Source organism: Typopeltis vanoorti, chromosome 16 (genome assembly GCF_054136105.1).
Source record: "Typopeltis vanoorti isolate ZY-2024b chromosome 16, IOZ_Tvanoo_1.0, whole genome shotgun sequence".
Classification (NCBI taxonomy): Eukaryota; Metazoa; Arthropoda; class Arachnida; order Uropygi; family Thelyphonidae; genus Typopeltis; species Typopeltis vanoorti.
Window position 1 is genome coordinate 104,033,217 of NC_143564.1, and position 16,473 is coordinate 104,049,689.

The 16,473-nt window shown below is 36.1% G+C and overlaps 1 protein-coding gene across 3 annotated transcripts in view; it reads right to left on the reverse strand.

Annotated features, from left to right (window-relative positions):
- The window catches only part of LOC150098232 (solute carrier family 12 member 2-like), a 571,711-nt gene that overhangs the window by 213,183 nt on the left and 342,055 nt on the right, over positions 1-16,473 (reverse strand). For all 3 annotated transcript variants that reach the window (XM_090406235.1, XM_090406234.1, XM_090406233.1), the window contains exon 17: positions 13,845-13,951. In XM_090406235.1, coding sequence (XP_090262361.1) covers positions 13,845-13,951 — 107 coding nt within the window. The remainder of the gene's footprint in view (positions 1-13,844; positions 13,952-16,473) is intronic.

Consider the following 16,473-nt stretch of genomic DNA (forward strand, 5'->3'; position numbering starts at 1 on the left):
AGTACTTTAGAAAAATTAAAACACTAACTTCACAATTTAATATAACCTGCCCAAAAATAATTATTTGAGTTAAATGGCTGAGTATATTACAAAAGGGACTACTCACTGTTAAGTGATTAGTTATTACTTATCTCAGTGAGTAGTTTTTTTTAATAATCATTATATTAATGATTAGTAAAAAAAATCGATTTCAACAAATTATTATTATTCAGCCCTCCTTGGAGTCAAGAGACATTGTGGGAGGTCCTTCCTAGGAAACACAAAGTCTATCATACCACTCTTTGAACTCATTGACCGTTCTCTCGCCACTCTATCAGGCAATGAATTCCACAGTTCATCCATTAGATGATAAATTATGTTGATATCTTTTAAGATTTACCGCTAAGCAGCGATCAGAAAAAGGATAAACCTGATTAGAAGAATTATAAGAATAAATTAAAATTTTATCATTACCTCCAATAGAAACAGCCAATGTACAATACAGGCTAATTTGTCATCACACTCAAGTGCTAAATTATTAGACTTTATGATGAACATTGAATGCAAATCTACAATTACCACCCAGCATAAATAACATACTTAAAGGGCAGCCAATATTCTTTCACATGTCAAACTTACCAAACACAATATTCAACTAAATGTAAAATAGCTGTTCTTAAATTTATAGACAATAAACACTACCACTAAGGTGGATTAGAGCAATGACAATGAAATAATGAATCCTGTAGACCACACAAGAAAAGTCTTCTAAAGATAAAAATAAATTAAGAAATGAAAAATAATATTATGTACACCCTACCCATTAAAGGTGGAAAGCTGCTTACCAAAGCCACAGATAATTATTACACTTGCTGTATAACCTTACTATATAGAGCCTGCCTCTCTCTCATATATATATCTACCCTATATATATAAAACGATAAGCTTTTTGTGTAATGTTTTTCTGTCACTTTTTTTTCCAAGTTATTTGAAATGTTTTGAAACTCAAGGGAGAACCAGCCTACCAGTCCGGAACTCAGGGGGATGGGTGCTGTAGGTGTTGGGCGGAACCCCCCTTTCGAGTCTTCGAAATTTGAGTCATCAGAATTCAAGGAGAACCAGCCTACCGGTCCGGAACTCGGGGGATTGGGCACCGTAGGTGCCGGGGATCCCCTAGGGGGTTGGACGGCATAGGTACCGGGGGGGGGGATCCTTTTGAGTTTTCAAAATTCGAGTAATCAGAATTCAAGGTGAACTGGCCTACTGGTCTGGAACTCAGGGGGTTGGGTGCCATAGCCACAGCCCCCTAGTATATATATAAAATCTAAATTAATATAGAAAGTTTATGTGAAAATGATTTGTTAGTATAAAATTTTTCCCCGTGTTTCATAGGCATCTTCAGTATAAAAATTTAACAAAATAGCATAGACAAAATTCAACAAATATGAACAAATTAAAGCTTTAGTAAGCTAACAAAGGTCAGTTAATTACAAAAAAACTCAGAAAGAAGAGCAGATTGAGGAGTACTATTTGCCATAAGGGAGATCTGTCCAAATCAGGATGATTTAATAATTCACTGTTTTTTTTGTAAAACAGTTCCATAAGAAATTTAATGCTCTGCAAAACCAGCCTATTCAAGGTTCATGAACTTTAATGCTTGTTTTATGTTCTTTTCAAGGAACAGAATCAGATCTTGATTGTCAAAATATTATAAACCACAATAAAAAGAAACTGTAGACACCAAGTCTAATAAATATATGGAATTGGAACTAGACGTATTGAATCTGTTGTACTGGGAGTGGAGTTTGTAAAAGGGAGAAGAGTTTGTAAATGTGTGGGATGAAGTGGGACAGTGCTTAAAGAGAGCTGTAGGGAGTTTGTTTTTTTTCTTGGCTACAAAGTAATTATATGAGACCAATTATGACCAATTATATTCTTGTTTTTAATCATTTACCCAACCATCAGCAGTAAAATTTATTATTAATATTTGACCTCCGTAGGGCTCCTCGTGGGAGGTCACACACAAAAAGATCATCCAACTGGACCTTAAAGTGATTAAATGTGTCCACATTCTAAACACACTCAGGCAATACATTTCACTCACCAACCATTCTCCATGCAAAGAACCTGCTCCTCACACCTTTGCTCACACCCTCTTTATACATGTTCTAAGGATAGCCTTTTATTCTATACGCTCTCCCATTCTATGAAACATTTCTTCCATGTTAACCTGGTAACAACTCCTGACCAACTTATATGTCACAATCATATCCTCCAGTTCCATCTCCTCTATTCACAAGGCTGCACAAATTACATTCTCTCAATCTGTCTTCATACTTCACATTTCAAAGACCAGTTGACACCCTTGTGAATCTTCTCTATACCCTTTCTAACATATCCTCATCACCATGAAACCATGACCAAATCTGTGCATAATAATCCATTTGAGGCCTGATGAAGGCCTCAAGGTCCTCCAAATCATTGTTATTATCCAAAGTGAGACTTTAACTAGTGCAATGCAAGGACCTGAAATTCAGGTTCTTGTCCACCACTCCCAAATTTCTTATCTCCTCTACTTCCTGTAAAGTTTCCTCTCCAAGTGTATACTTTGCATCCCATAACTGCTTACCAAATTTTCATTGAAAATTTGGTAAATATCATTGAAAATTTTTAATGATGTTTTCAATGAAAACTTTCTTAAGAACATCATAACAGGAGATGAGACGTGGGCTTATGGCTATGGTGTTGAAACCAAGATGTGCAATTGTCGCAATGGTTCCAGGAAGCATTCCAACAATGAAAGAAAAGTTGGGAATGGCGAATTGCCAGTAGAGGGGATTACTGAATGGGACAGTGCTTAAAATGTTGTAAAATGAACAATAAAGTCTTTATAGCAAAAGATCAGTCTTTTTTTTTTGAACACAACTTGTACTTCCTTCTCATTCATAATTAAGCCACCTTCTCTTATTTCCTTTACACTTGAGTTTCTCATGATTTCACCCTGATGAGAATTAAACACCCTTCTAAATTGTTCACTGAATACCTCAAATTCATCTAACACATTTACAAACTCCACTCCCTTCTCCTTATACAGCTTTGTTAACATACCATTCATGATTCCTGCTCTCCATCTCAATGTATAAATTATCATATACTCGGCAACATGCTGATCAACCATGCTATCTTTCCCTCTCCTGACATCCATTCTTATATGCTCTTTATGTCCAACTAAATCATTTGTTCCAACAGCCACAATCAACTTACATGGTTGTCTGTTTCTCATATCTAACATGGCAATTATCCTGCTAATTCTCCTGCCTGGAAAATGCATCTCATGGAATCTTTCATTTACCACTCTAATAATGGAATCCCTCTATACATCACTATTCTTGAGTGATTGTCGCCTCTTTCTATGCTTCATGTTTCTTCGGCTATACTTTCATAAAGCAAAGAGCTTACACATTAACATCTCCAATTTTGATATCAGGTTTAATACCACTTTCCTTTATAATGCGATCCACATAGATAATAAATAACAGAGCGGATAATGTACATCCTTGCCTGACACCAGATTGAACATCAAACCATCTTCCTGTACTTCCTTCAATTCTAACTGCTAACTCAACTCAAATAAAGACTAAGTATTGCTTGACATAATGCCCCATTGACACCATATAACTGTAGCGTTTTGAATAGCTTCTCTCTTGGCACCTTGTCATATGCTTTTTTTCAGATCTACAAAACTTAAATACAGATTTTTGTTATATTCCCATGATTTCTCAACTATTTGTCGTAAAGTGAAGAGCTCATCCTGACAGCCTCTATTTTGGACCGAATCCAGATTGTTCTTCCCCAAGCTTTTCTTCCACAATTCTTCAATTCTTGTGTCGAGGCTTAAGTGCTGTGAGGACATCATGTTGGAGGCTTAATGGATTTTTTAAAACACTCAAAAAGGATTAAAACAGAATTTAATACTTCCTATATTTTGTCCTAGTCACTAGGACATCTACGGGGATTACAAAAACAAGTAATGTAACATGAACACAAATATCATACGGGAGCGGAAAGGTTTAAGATTTTTCGTGATGTCAGGGGGTCAGGAAGATACTTTTTTAAGCAAGATTTTTAATTTCTTTGTATTTAAATTCCTGCTAGAACACAACCCCACAAAAACACAAGTTAAGAAATTAAAAATCTTACTTAAAAAAGTATCTTCCTGGCCCCCCGACATCATGAAAAAACTTAAACCTTTCCGCTCCTGTCCCCCCCCTGAATATACGGTTTACCAAAAATCCACAAACCCAATTCCCCACTCAGGCTTATAGTAGATGCCACCAATGCACCTTGCTACAGACTGTCTAAACAGCTGGTCAACTCTCTGACCCCCCCCTCACTGGAAGGTCCACTTCCAGTGAGGGGAGGGGGTAAAAAAAAAACTCGACCCACTTTAAAGTCCTCATAGAAAATTTAACCTTGAATAAACGGAAGGCATATTGGTCCTGTTTCCTCATTGTCCAGTTCCACATTCTCATATTTGCTCACACTTTACTTGAGACTGCCTGCCATTCAAGAAGATTAGCCTCATATTTAGTGTTGAATACTATGGCTACTCCTTTTCCTTGATTGTCATTGCCTGAGTATAATGTTTTGTATTTATTGCTCAGAAAGATCTCACCAGTTTTTATCTTTTTTTGTTTCAGTCACCCTGCTACATGGGTGGCAGACTACTGTCTGCTACACATGTTCCATTAAAAAAAAAACAAAAAAAAACACGAACCATTCTTGAAAAGTCCACATCATTAAAATTATGTGTGGTTTCTGTATGGCAAAGTGATGCACAGATCTTGTGCCACCATCAGCATTCACTGCTTGCTTCATAAACAGTTTAAAAATATACTGTTTCAAACACAAAGCTTCATAATCACATAGTCATGCTAAGCTATCAAAATCGCTGACCTGGTTGGCCACGTGGTTAGCAGCCAAAAGGCTGCGGTTCGAATCCCACTGTGGGCATGGATGTTTGCGATTGTCTGTGAAAATAATAGTGGTGATGATGGGCAGTAGATGGTGTTGGTGTAGATGATGGTAGTTGTGGTTCGTTATAGTGGGTGGACTGAGTGGTGGAGACAGTTGTTATAGGTGCCCTCCCTTGATGAGTATTTGGACTCTCTGGAGGTGTTACATAATAATAATCTTTTCAACATTGGTTTACAACAGACTAAGCTACTTGTATATGGAGGCGGATAACTTCACAAGTAAATTGTTCACACGTGGATAAAAGATTAAATCAGAAATATAGTAAGTTCTTGAGTAGTATAATTTGCTCTACAGAAAACTACAACTCTAAATCCAGATTTTCATATTTTATACAAGTATTTTCCATATTTCATATGGAAAATATAACGTCTGCAATGATTCAAGTCTTAATTGTCTCCACATGGAATTTCAGCAGATCACATTTAGTTTTTCTGCATTCCTATTTTTGATATTTAACTTTATTTTGCTAGTGCTAATGATGGTTCCATCCCCTCCACTCAACTAGTACGGGATTACTCAAGCAAGCATTCATAGGATTGCTAAATTTATATGCTAGTAATTTCATTCGAGATAAGAATTCAGAGTTTAATTTGAGAAAAAGAGCATTAATTTCCCAAGAAGAGTATGAACTCTAGGAATTGAAATTATAGTTTTATCCTGGAATTTTAATTCCTAAATGTAAGAATAGTATGAGGAAATATTTAGGTCAAGATGTGAAACCATTGATGGTGGCACAATTCCAAGGTAGTACAATACCTGTAATGGCAGAATGAGAATAGTTAGGAAAGATATAAAGTGGAATATACACACACACACACACACACACACACACACACACACACACACACACACACACACACACACACACACACACACACACACACACACACACACACACACACACAGAGAAGCAATGAAATCCTTATCTAGATATTCTCAAAATGGAGTAAAATTAGTAGTATTAAAAAGTTCTCATGTGAAGATTACAACTGATTTTCTGGTGAGATCACCTTACAACGGACACGAAGATGCCATTTCCAAATTTAGTCAATATACAATAAAAATGCAAAATGCACAATATAAAAGTATCTAGGAGTTCAGGAGCACCTGTGCTGTGGTTTTATGATCATTAGTAAGCAGCAATTGTCCAAAAGCTGAATGTTTAAACTATGTAGGAATCAGACATTACCAGTCACTGTTCAAAACTATGCCAGAAATGCAAAAGTTCTGAGCATATTATTACTCCATGTTCCCTCAGAACTTTCACTAAAAGAGTGGTGTACCAGCAGAACCTATCAAAAATGCATATATATTGGAGGCCAACAAAGAAGAGTGCTGAGATCTTCCAAATGAGTACAGCAAACAGGATACTTTCAAACAAACTTTACTTGCAAAATCACAAAAAGTAAGTGATGATATCAACCAAAAATTAGTACAAAAATTACAAAATTTTTGTTACAAGTAAAAAAAAGGTTACAAGTAAAACATTTCAGCTACTTAGGCACGATATTTAGCGAAGATAGTAAATTAAATATGGAAATAGACAACGGAATCAATAAAACTGGTATGATAGGAAGTTAACTGAATAAATTTATATGGAATAAGAGAGAAATTAGCCAGAACACTAAATCAACGATATACAAGACGGTGTTTAAACCAATTTTAACTTATGGATCTCAGAGCTGGGTCAGAAGTAAAACACTTGACCAAAGACTAGAGACCGCAGATATGAGAGTCCTGAGAAAGATTAGGGGCATGAACAGATGACATCAATGGCAATATCATATTAAAAACAAGGATATTAGGAAAGAACTTGATATTGTCAGCATCCAGGAATGATTTCTGGAAAAGCCACTGTTGGGAGGAAGTGTAATGAGTGATACAAGCAAGGTATCAGTAGAAGCGAGAGATGATGTAAATGAGCAGGAGAGTAGACAAGGTGAGACTGATGCGATTGTGAATGAAGATGAGAATGTGAGAACAGGAATGCAAGTTGGAGAGGGATAGGGCAGTGAGATTCATCATAAGGAGAGTGGATTCTGAAAGCATAATGAAGAAATGGCCAGCACAGGAATGGAATGATATGGAATACATGGGAGGTAGTTGAGCCAGGGTGGAGAGTATGTGGGGACAAAGGGTGAGCAGACAGGAGCAAGTGTGAAATTGCAGATGAGAGGTAGCATGGGTAGAACTGGTTATAGACAAAGAAATCAATTGTTATTCTTATTTACAAATGCCAGAGGTATGAGAATTAAGGGGGATGAAACTGTTATTCTTATTTACAAATGCCAGGGGTATGAGAATTAAGGGGGATGAAACTGTTGAGTTTATTTGTCCAAAAATAGTTGAAATATTTGACACATGGCTGGATCAGAATGATATCTTGATAGAAATAGATATGGAAGGATATGCTGTTTTTCATGTAGATAAGAAGGGAGGGAGATTGCTGCTGAAAAGTGTAGGATTATGTCCACACAAGATTGAGATACAAGGGGGGAAAATGTTGCAGTGGTTTGAATCAATATGATGTGAGGTAGAGGCTGACAGGAGATATTTGGTTGGATGTTGCTAGAGGACAGAGAATGTGGATGTAGGAGACAAATGTATAGGTAACGTGGCTTGAAAGAATCGACTGGAATAAAGGGATAGCATTAGGGAATAAGAATGAATTCTAGAGTTCTTAAGGGATAACAATCTTGGTCAATATGTAACAGATTGCACACAAGGGTTAAGAGTCTTAAATCTGGTTATATCATCAGAGGTGCGATTGTGAACGGAGGTATCTAATCTTGCCCTGGTTGGTGAGAGTGACCACAAAGTGATCACCTGGGTTGTAGTCAATCATGCGAGAACTTCTGTGAAGAAGGGATATATGTGAAACTACAATGCTGGTGATTATGAAAAGCTTAAGTGACAATCGGAAGCTATGGAAAGAGGAGTTGAATGGAAAGGAGACAAATGCTGCTTGGCAATGAACAAGAGCTATTTAACATCAGCAATGCCTGAGTGTATTCCAAAGGAGGAAAGGCTAAAAAAGGAAGGAGTAAAATGAATAAATGAAGAGATTAAGCATAAAATCTGAAAGGAGGCACTGTGCAGGCAACACAAGATAAATGTTTGTAATAATAATTTGCATGAAGAGTACAAATAGGACAAAAGGATGACTCAGTTGGTAAAGACAGTGAAAAAAAAATTAGCCAATCAAGTTGAGAAAAAGCTAGTGAGTTCTTTCAATATGTGGCAAGTAGAAGGAAAATTGACTATGGAAGGATGATGCCAGCTGATGACTGAAGCAGAGGATATAGTTGAGATATTCAATGAGCAGTTTATCAATGTACTTCATACTTGTGAAGGGCAACATCATGAGAAGCCAGAGTGTAGAGAATATACTAGAGGAGGAACTGATAGTGAATAAGCAGAGGTATATATATATATGAGGAATTACATAAAAACTTTACGTTAATAGAACAGTAGGACTGGACAATATATTGCCATGTGTGTTGAAGAAATGCTCATGTATACTGCTATGCGTTACATTTATTATAGTCTAACCAAGTGAAAAATAAACAATAATAAGGCGATACACCTGTTGGCAACTCCCATAGGTAAATATGACCTCTCCTATTGCTTCTGCCTTAGTATCTTCACGTTTGGGTCTGCCTTCCACCGATGTGACCTCAATAAAGGTTGAAACCGGTCTGGGTAGTGGCCCTTCCCTTAATGCATAGCAGTATACATGTCTGCAAGGTGATGTGCTTTGCATTATGGGAGATACTGAGACAAGGAGTAATGAGAGCTTGGTCCACCTTTGCTTGGAGTTGCCTGGTGTTGCACTACCTTACCTCAGTCCTGAAGATATTTTCAGGCACAAACTTTGTTTGCTTACACTTGGATATGGAATAAAGGATTAAACTAAATTTATTAGTCTAACCAAGTAAAAAATAAACTTTAAAATCACTTATTTCATAAAATGAGAAAAAGCAATAATAGCACTTACAATTTAAAACAGGGTGCTTAAGGGTCAAAGCTGTATAACTGAGAGGAGACCTCCACATAGCCTTTAAAGGAATGCGGAGAACCGACCAGGGCTTCTGACCTAATGTCCAATCCTCACCTTCTCGTGGTGCACCCTGTTGGGTATCTACCTGGATACTGAACGAAAGAGGATGGGATGTCAATTTAGGATTTAGCCCTTTGTATATTGGCTTAAACCAATATACAAAATGATGGTACAACATGACAAAATTTCATGCCGGCTGGGGCGTCGCCCGGTTAAACAAGGTCCCCTGTTGTTTTCGCTAGGGAACCAGGGCAAACAGCGAAAAGTCAGCTACTGGAACAAATCTGAAAAAATACCCCAACTCAACATCACCAGAGTTAAAGATCGGTACTATCAACATAAGAAGCCTGAATGGCAAAGAAATGGAGCTAGCTGAGGAATTGGATAAGTACCAGATCGACATTATAGGGGTGACTGAAACAAAAAAGGCAAAAACTGGTGAGATCATTCTGAGCAATAATACAAAATGATATATTCAGGCAATGACAATCAGGGAAAAGGAGTAGCCATAGTATTCAACACTAAATAGAGGCTAATATTCTTTAATGGCAGGCAGTCTCAAGTAGTGATGTGGGCAAATATGAGAATGGGGAACTGGACAGTGAGACTTATTTGTGTCTATGGTTCCCCAGAAGGTTCTACTAAGGTAGAAGTGGAGGAATTTTTTGAGGCTTTAGAAAAAGCAACTGACACAATGAAAAAGGAAAAGTTGGTCCTTGTTGGGGATCTAAATAGCAGAGTAGGAAATGATTGGCAGATATACAAAAATATTTTGGGAAAATTTGAGAAAAGAGCAAAGCTAATACAGGCAAATACCTGTTGGATTTCTGCTCAAGACATGGACTGTTATTACTAACAAAATGTTCCAACATAAAAATGTGCACAAATTCACATGGAGAGAAGAGCAAGGAATAAGAAAAGTCTCATTGACTATGTTATTGCTGATAGTGATGTTTTCTCCCTGGTGAAGGACACCAGACTGTACAGAGGATTCGAAATTGGAAGTGATCACCATTTAGTCTTGAGCAGGATAAAATTGAATTTCATATTGAAAAGAAGAATATGTAAGAAAGTTTTAAAGCGAATAAAAGTTGCGCAACTCTCAGATGTGAACTGTAGATTAAAATACACAAATATTATTAAAGAAAAAATGATGAAGTTTGAGAATAGGAACCAAATCTTGGAGATTCAGTGGCAAGCCCTGAAGAAAACACTAATTGATTCAGCCAGAGAGGCATATGATGAGGTTGCCTGCAAGGATAGAAAAATCAGAAGTCCATGGTGGACACAGGAAGTTAAACAGGTAGTGAAGAAAAAGAAGAAAGCATATCAAAAGTTCCTGGCAAATAAGTCAGCTTGTGCTCTTAGAGAATACAGAGACAAATGTAAGAAAGATAAACACTGTGTAAAACTAGCAAAACAAAAGTCATGGGAGGACTTGGGCGAAAATAAATATCAAGAAGGGTAAGATATTCTGGAGGTGGTAAGAAATGAAGGAAAGAGTGCTGTAAAAGGAGTTAGAGATGATAACGGTGACATGAAAAACAGGAGAAAAAGATATCCTTGAAGAATGGAGTAATTACTTTGAAAAATTGCTAAATGAAACTAGCAGTGATGACAACACAGTGATAAAAAACACTCACCAGGCATGCAATCAGGAATACATATCCATACTTGGAGAAAAAGCCATCAAAAGTCTGAAATGTGGAAAGGCAACTGGAGTAGATGATATTCGATCAGAAATGCTGAAGTATGGTGGTATAAAAGTCTTACAGTGGCTGCACTGCATAGTTCAGAAAGACTGGACAGAGGGATGAATTCCCAATGATTGGAGTAGAGCTCTAATAGTACCCATATATAAAAAAGGGAAATAAAACTGAATGTGAGAATTACAGAGGTATTTCCCTACTGAGTGTTCCTGGCAAGATCTATGCAAGTATACTTGAGAAACGGTTGAGAAGAATTGTGGAAGAAAAGCTTGGTGAAGAACAAGCTAGATTCAGGCCAAATAGAGGCTGTCGGGATCAGATCTTCACTTTACAACAAATAGTCGAGAAAGCATGGGAATATAACAAAGATCTGTATTTAAGTTTTGTCGATTTGGAAAAGGCATATGACAAGGTGCCAAGAGAGAAGCTATTCAATACGCTGGAGTTATATGGTGTCGATGGGGCATTATATCAAGCAATACTTAGTCTTTGTTTGAGTTGTAAGTCAGCAGTTAGAATTGAAGGAAGTACAGGAAGATGGTTTAATGTTAAATTTGGTGTGAGACAAGGATGTACATTATCCCCTCTGTTATTCATTATCTATATGGGTCACATTATGAAGGAAAGTGGTATTAAACATGATATCAGAATTGGAGATGTTAATGTGTCAGCTCTTTGCTTTATGCGGATGATGTTATACTTCTAAATAAATCCGCTACAAGTTTGCAAGATTCCCTGACTAAATTGAATAACTGTTGTAATAGATATGGTATGAAGGTCAGCATTAAAAAGACAAAGACAATGAAAATAGGTAGGATTGTTGAAAATGTCAACTGTGTTGTGAACGGGGAACCTCTGGAACAAGTAAAACATTTCAGCTACTTAGGCACGATTTTTACTGAAGATGGTAAATTAAATATAGAAATCGGAACACTAAATTAGCTGTACACAAGACAGTGTTCAAACCAGTTTTAACTTATGGATCTGAGAGTTGGGTCAGAAGTAAAACACTTGACCAAAGACTAGAGGCCGCATATATGAGCGTCCTCTAGTCTTTGGTCAAGTGTCAAAATGAGGATATTAGGAAAGAACTTGACATTGTCAGCATCCAGGAATGCGTTAGCAGAGCTAATCTCAGGTGGTATGGTTACTTAAACAGAATGGGCGAGGAAAGATTAGCAAAACAAGTGTTCTCTGCCAGGTTGGCAGGAAAAAGATCCAGAGGAAGACCAAGATATAGGTGGATTGATGCGGTACAAAGTGCCTTAGACGATAGAAATATAAGATCTGATAATGTTGGAGTCTTGACAAGTAACAAACTGATTTGGAGGAAAACTGTAGATAGGAAGTTGGCAATGATGTAAATTTTTCATGTAGTACTATCATATCCTGTACACCCCCTTGAGGGTACATGTCAGGAATTTGATGATGACAATTTAAAACAAATTTGCAATTTTTTTATTAAACTTTTCATACAACTGCTAGCACATAAGTTCTATTGCTATTTAAAAAGAATGAGAGAGATTCATATAGATTTTTCACTTAAAAACACTAAAATTTAGTAAATTAAATATAAAGATGGCTTAAACTGACTATAAATTGTACTTATGCCATTTATTATAACAATCAATATTAAAGTCAAAAGTTAATATTTCACAATCTTAGTGTTATAAAGTACAATTCCAAATAAGGAATATTTCGAGGAAAATCAACTGAAATAATTCAAAGTGAAAAGTTACAATTACCTACTTTTTTAAACAATCATGAACACCAGAAATAAGATAACTAGGCATAGTGTGTGAGATCAGTGCACTCTGGTGAACAACCATAGATTTAATTGCTTTTAAATTATTTATTTAAATTATTTAAAATTATTTAGATTTATTTAAATGTTATAAACCTATAAATAATTTAAACTAATTATTTATAGGTTTATAACATTTGTGGTTGGGAGTAACAACAATAATAATAGTAATAATGAAGCAAATACTTCAAGTCATTTCACAGGAAGGCCTTCTGAAAGCAATAGGAAACAAATCCAATTACAAAAAGGAGCAGCAAAATAACCTACAATATATGTCTGGAAAAATAAACCTTGCATAGCCAATTTTTTTGAGATACAGAGTAAAAATTGATGTAACTAAGACTTTGCAATGGCTACAATATGGATATATTAATAAAGAAACAAGAATTTATTCTAACTGCTCAAGAACAGGCATTACAAACTAATGTAATCAAATAAAAAATTTTGGACATCAATAATAACAGTAAATGCAGATTATGGGATCAGAAAAATAAGACTATAGAACATCTAATCAGTACCTGCAGCAAGATAGCCCAAACTGATTATAAATAGTCATTATCAAGCAGCCAAAATAATTCATTGGCATGTATGTAAAAAATATGGTTTTCCTACTTCTGATAACCGGTGACAAAAAATGGCATTACTTGGAACAGTCCATGTTTTATGATGCTACCTGACATTTAATTCTTAGATTGAGTAGAATCTGAATTGCTCTGTATTATCAGTCAAACTTTTCTTTCAATGATATTATGTTTTGACTGTGTATTAATTGTGTAAATAATAATAAAAAAAAGCCTAAGCATTTTATCTTACAAATATGTTTCAATATATATTTCAGATATTCATTGTTGTTTAATTCTTGTAAATAGTTGGATAATTTCTTTGAAATTGCAGCAAGTGCACTGATACCTGTTGGGATTTCAGATTTATGTAGTATCACATCCAATAGTATTCAATTACAAGAAATAATATCTCAATACTATCAAGCAGTACAAGAAAAACACATTTTTCTGATGATATTTATAAAGAAATCCACTGAGAGATGTCCAAAAGTAACAAAAGAAAGTGCTTAAAATATCAAAGAAAAACAATTTTTACTAATTAATCATGACAGACAGACAGAACAAAAGCATGAATATTTTATGAAGTTTCAATACTTTTCTTTATTTTCTACTACCGGATTAAAAATTAAATACTTTTTCTATCTAGTTACAAAACACTTATTTTAACATGAAAGAATAAAAATGCACCTTACTGAATTGTATTGAAATATTCCAAAAGCTCTTCTGGATCACAGTCCTGCCAACTAGACTTATATCCCATGAATAAGACATTTGGTCTCAGTTTTCCAATACCTGCCAACTGAAATTTTTTTTTTTTTTTTAAATTCTTCATTTATAAGTTAAATATGAAAGTTTAATGATATGAAAAAAAAAAATTGTGTATAAATAATATGTGCACATATTTAATAATATACATAATCGTATTCCAAGTCGTGGGACAGCCAACTAATGAAGTGAAATTGTCTGTAGATGCCACTGCACAGCAATTATATACCGAGTTAGATGTTGAGATTTCAATAGCTGAAAATAATTAGCAAAAATCTATTTTTTATTTTTATTTTTATGGATTATCATTTTACTAGTGTTTTGCATGTTAGTAAGATTCTACAAAAGCATTACTTTTGTTATAACTATACTATATTTTATGTTGTGGTACTGACGTGAAGAATAATGGCAAGAAATTTCAACATGCATTATAATAGATTTAGTTTAATCCTTTATCCCAGTGAGAGCAAACAAAGTTTGCGCCTGAAAATATCTTCAGGACTAAATATAGTGTTGTACTATCTTATCCAGTAAGTAGTGCAACACCAAGGCAACTCGTGGCAAAGGTGGAGCAAGCTACCAGGCACTTCTAACCCAGTATCTCCCATAATGCAAAACACATTTCCTATGTGGATATGTATACTGTTATGCATTAAAGGGATTGGCCATCTACCCAGACTAGTTTCAACCTTTATTGAGGTCTCTTCAGTGGGAGCCAGGCCCAGAGCTGGAGATACCAGGCAGAAGCAGTAGCAAGTCATCTGTGCCTATGGGAGTTGCCAAAAGGTTTATCACCTTTTTTTTTAAAAATTACTCTGGATTTAGAGAAAGATGTTGAAAATTTATTTATCACTAGGTTAGACTATAATAGATTTAGTTTAATCCTTTATCCCAGTGAGAGCAAACAAAGTTTGCGCCTGAAAATATCTTCAGGACTAAATATAGTGTTGTACTATCTTATCCAGTAAGTAGTGCAACACCAAGGCAACTCGTGGCAAAGGTGGAGCAAGCTACCAGGCACTTCTAACCCAGTATCTCCCATAATGCAAAACACATTTCCTATGTGGATATGTATACTGTTATGCATTAAAGGGATTGGCCATCTACCCAGACTAGTTTCAACCTTTATTGAGGTCTCTTCAGTGGGAGCCAGGCCCAGAGCTGGAGATACCAGGCAGAAGCAGTAGCAAGTCATCTGTGCCTATGGGAGTTGCCAAAAGGTTTATCACCTTTTTTTAAAAATTACTCTGGATTTAGAGAAAGATGTTGAAAATTTATTTATCACTAGGTTAGACTATAATAGATTTAGTTTAATCCTTTATCCCAGTGAGAGCAAACAAAGTTTGCGCCTGAAAATATCTTCAGGACTAAATATAGTGTTGTACTATCTTATCCAGTAAGTAGTGCAACACCAAGGCAACTCGTGGCAAAGGTGGAGCAAGCTACCAGGCACTTCTAACCCAGTATCTCCCATAATGCAAAACACATTTCCTATGTGGATATGTATACTGTTATGCATTAAAGGGATTGGCCATCTACCCAGACTAGTTTCAACCTTTATTGAGGTCTCTTCAGTGGGAGCCAGGCCCAGAGCTTTGCCAGAACTCGTGGCAAAGGTGGAGCAAGCCTGGTAGCTTGCTCCACCTTTGCCACGAGTTGCCTTGGTGTTGCACTACTTACTGGATAAGATAGTACAACACTATATTTAGTCCTGAAGATATTTTCAGGCGCAAACTTTGTTTGCTCTCACTGGGATAAAGGATTAAACTAAATCTATTATAGTCTAACCTAGTGATAAATAAATTTTCAACATCTTTCTCTAAATCCAGAGTAATTTTTAAAAAAAAAGGTGATAAACCTTTTGGCAACTCCCATAGGCACAGATGACTTGCTACTGCTTCTGCCTGGTATCTCCAGCTCTGGGCCTGGCTCCCACTGAAGAGACCTCAATAAAGGTTGAAACTAGTCTGGGTAGATGGCCAATCCCTTTAATGCATAACAGTATACATATCCACATAGGAAATGTGTTTTGCATTATGGGAGATACTGGGTTAGAAGTGCCTGGTAGCTTGCTCCACCTTTGCCACGAGTTGCCTTGGTGTTGCACTACTTACTGGATAAGATAGTACAACACTATATTTAGTCCTGAAGATATTTTCAGGCGCAAACTTTGTTTGCTCTCACTGGGATAAAGGATTAAACTAAATCTATTATAGTCTAACCTAGTGATAAATAAATTTTCAACATCTTTCTCTAAATCCAGAGTAATTTTTAAAAAAAAAAAGGTGATAAACCTTTTGGCAACTCCCATAGGCACAGATGACTTGCTACTGCTTCTGCCTGGTATCTCCAGCTCTGGGCCTGGCTCCCACTGAAGAGACCTCAATAAAGGTTGAAACTAGTCTGGGTAGATGGCCAATCCCTTTAATGCATAACAGTATACATATCCACATAGGAAATGTGTTTTGCATTATGGGAGATACTGGGTTAGAAGTGCCTGGTAGCTTGCTCCACCTTTGCCACGAGTTGCCTTGGTGTTGCACTACTTACTGGATA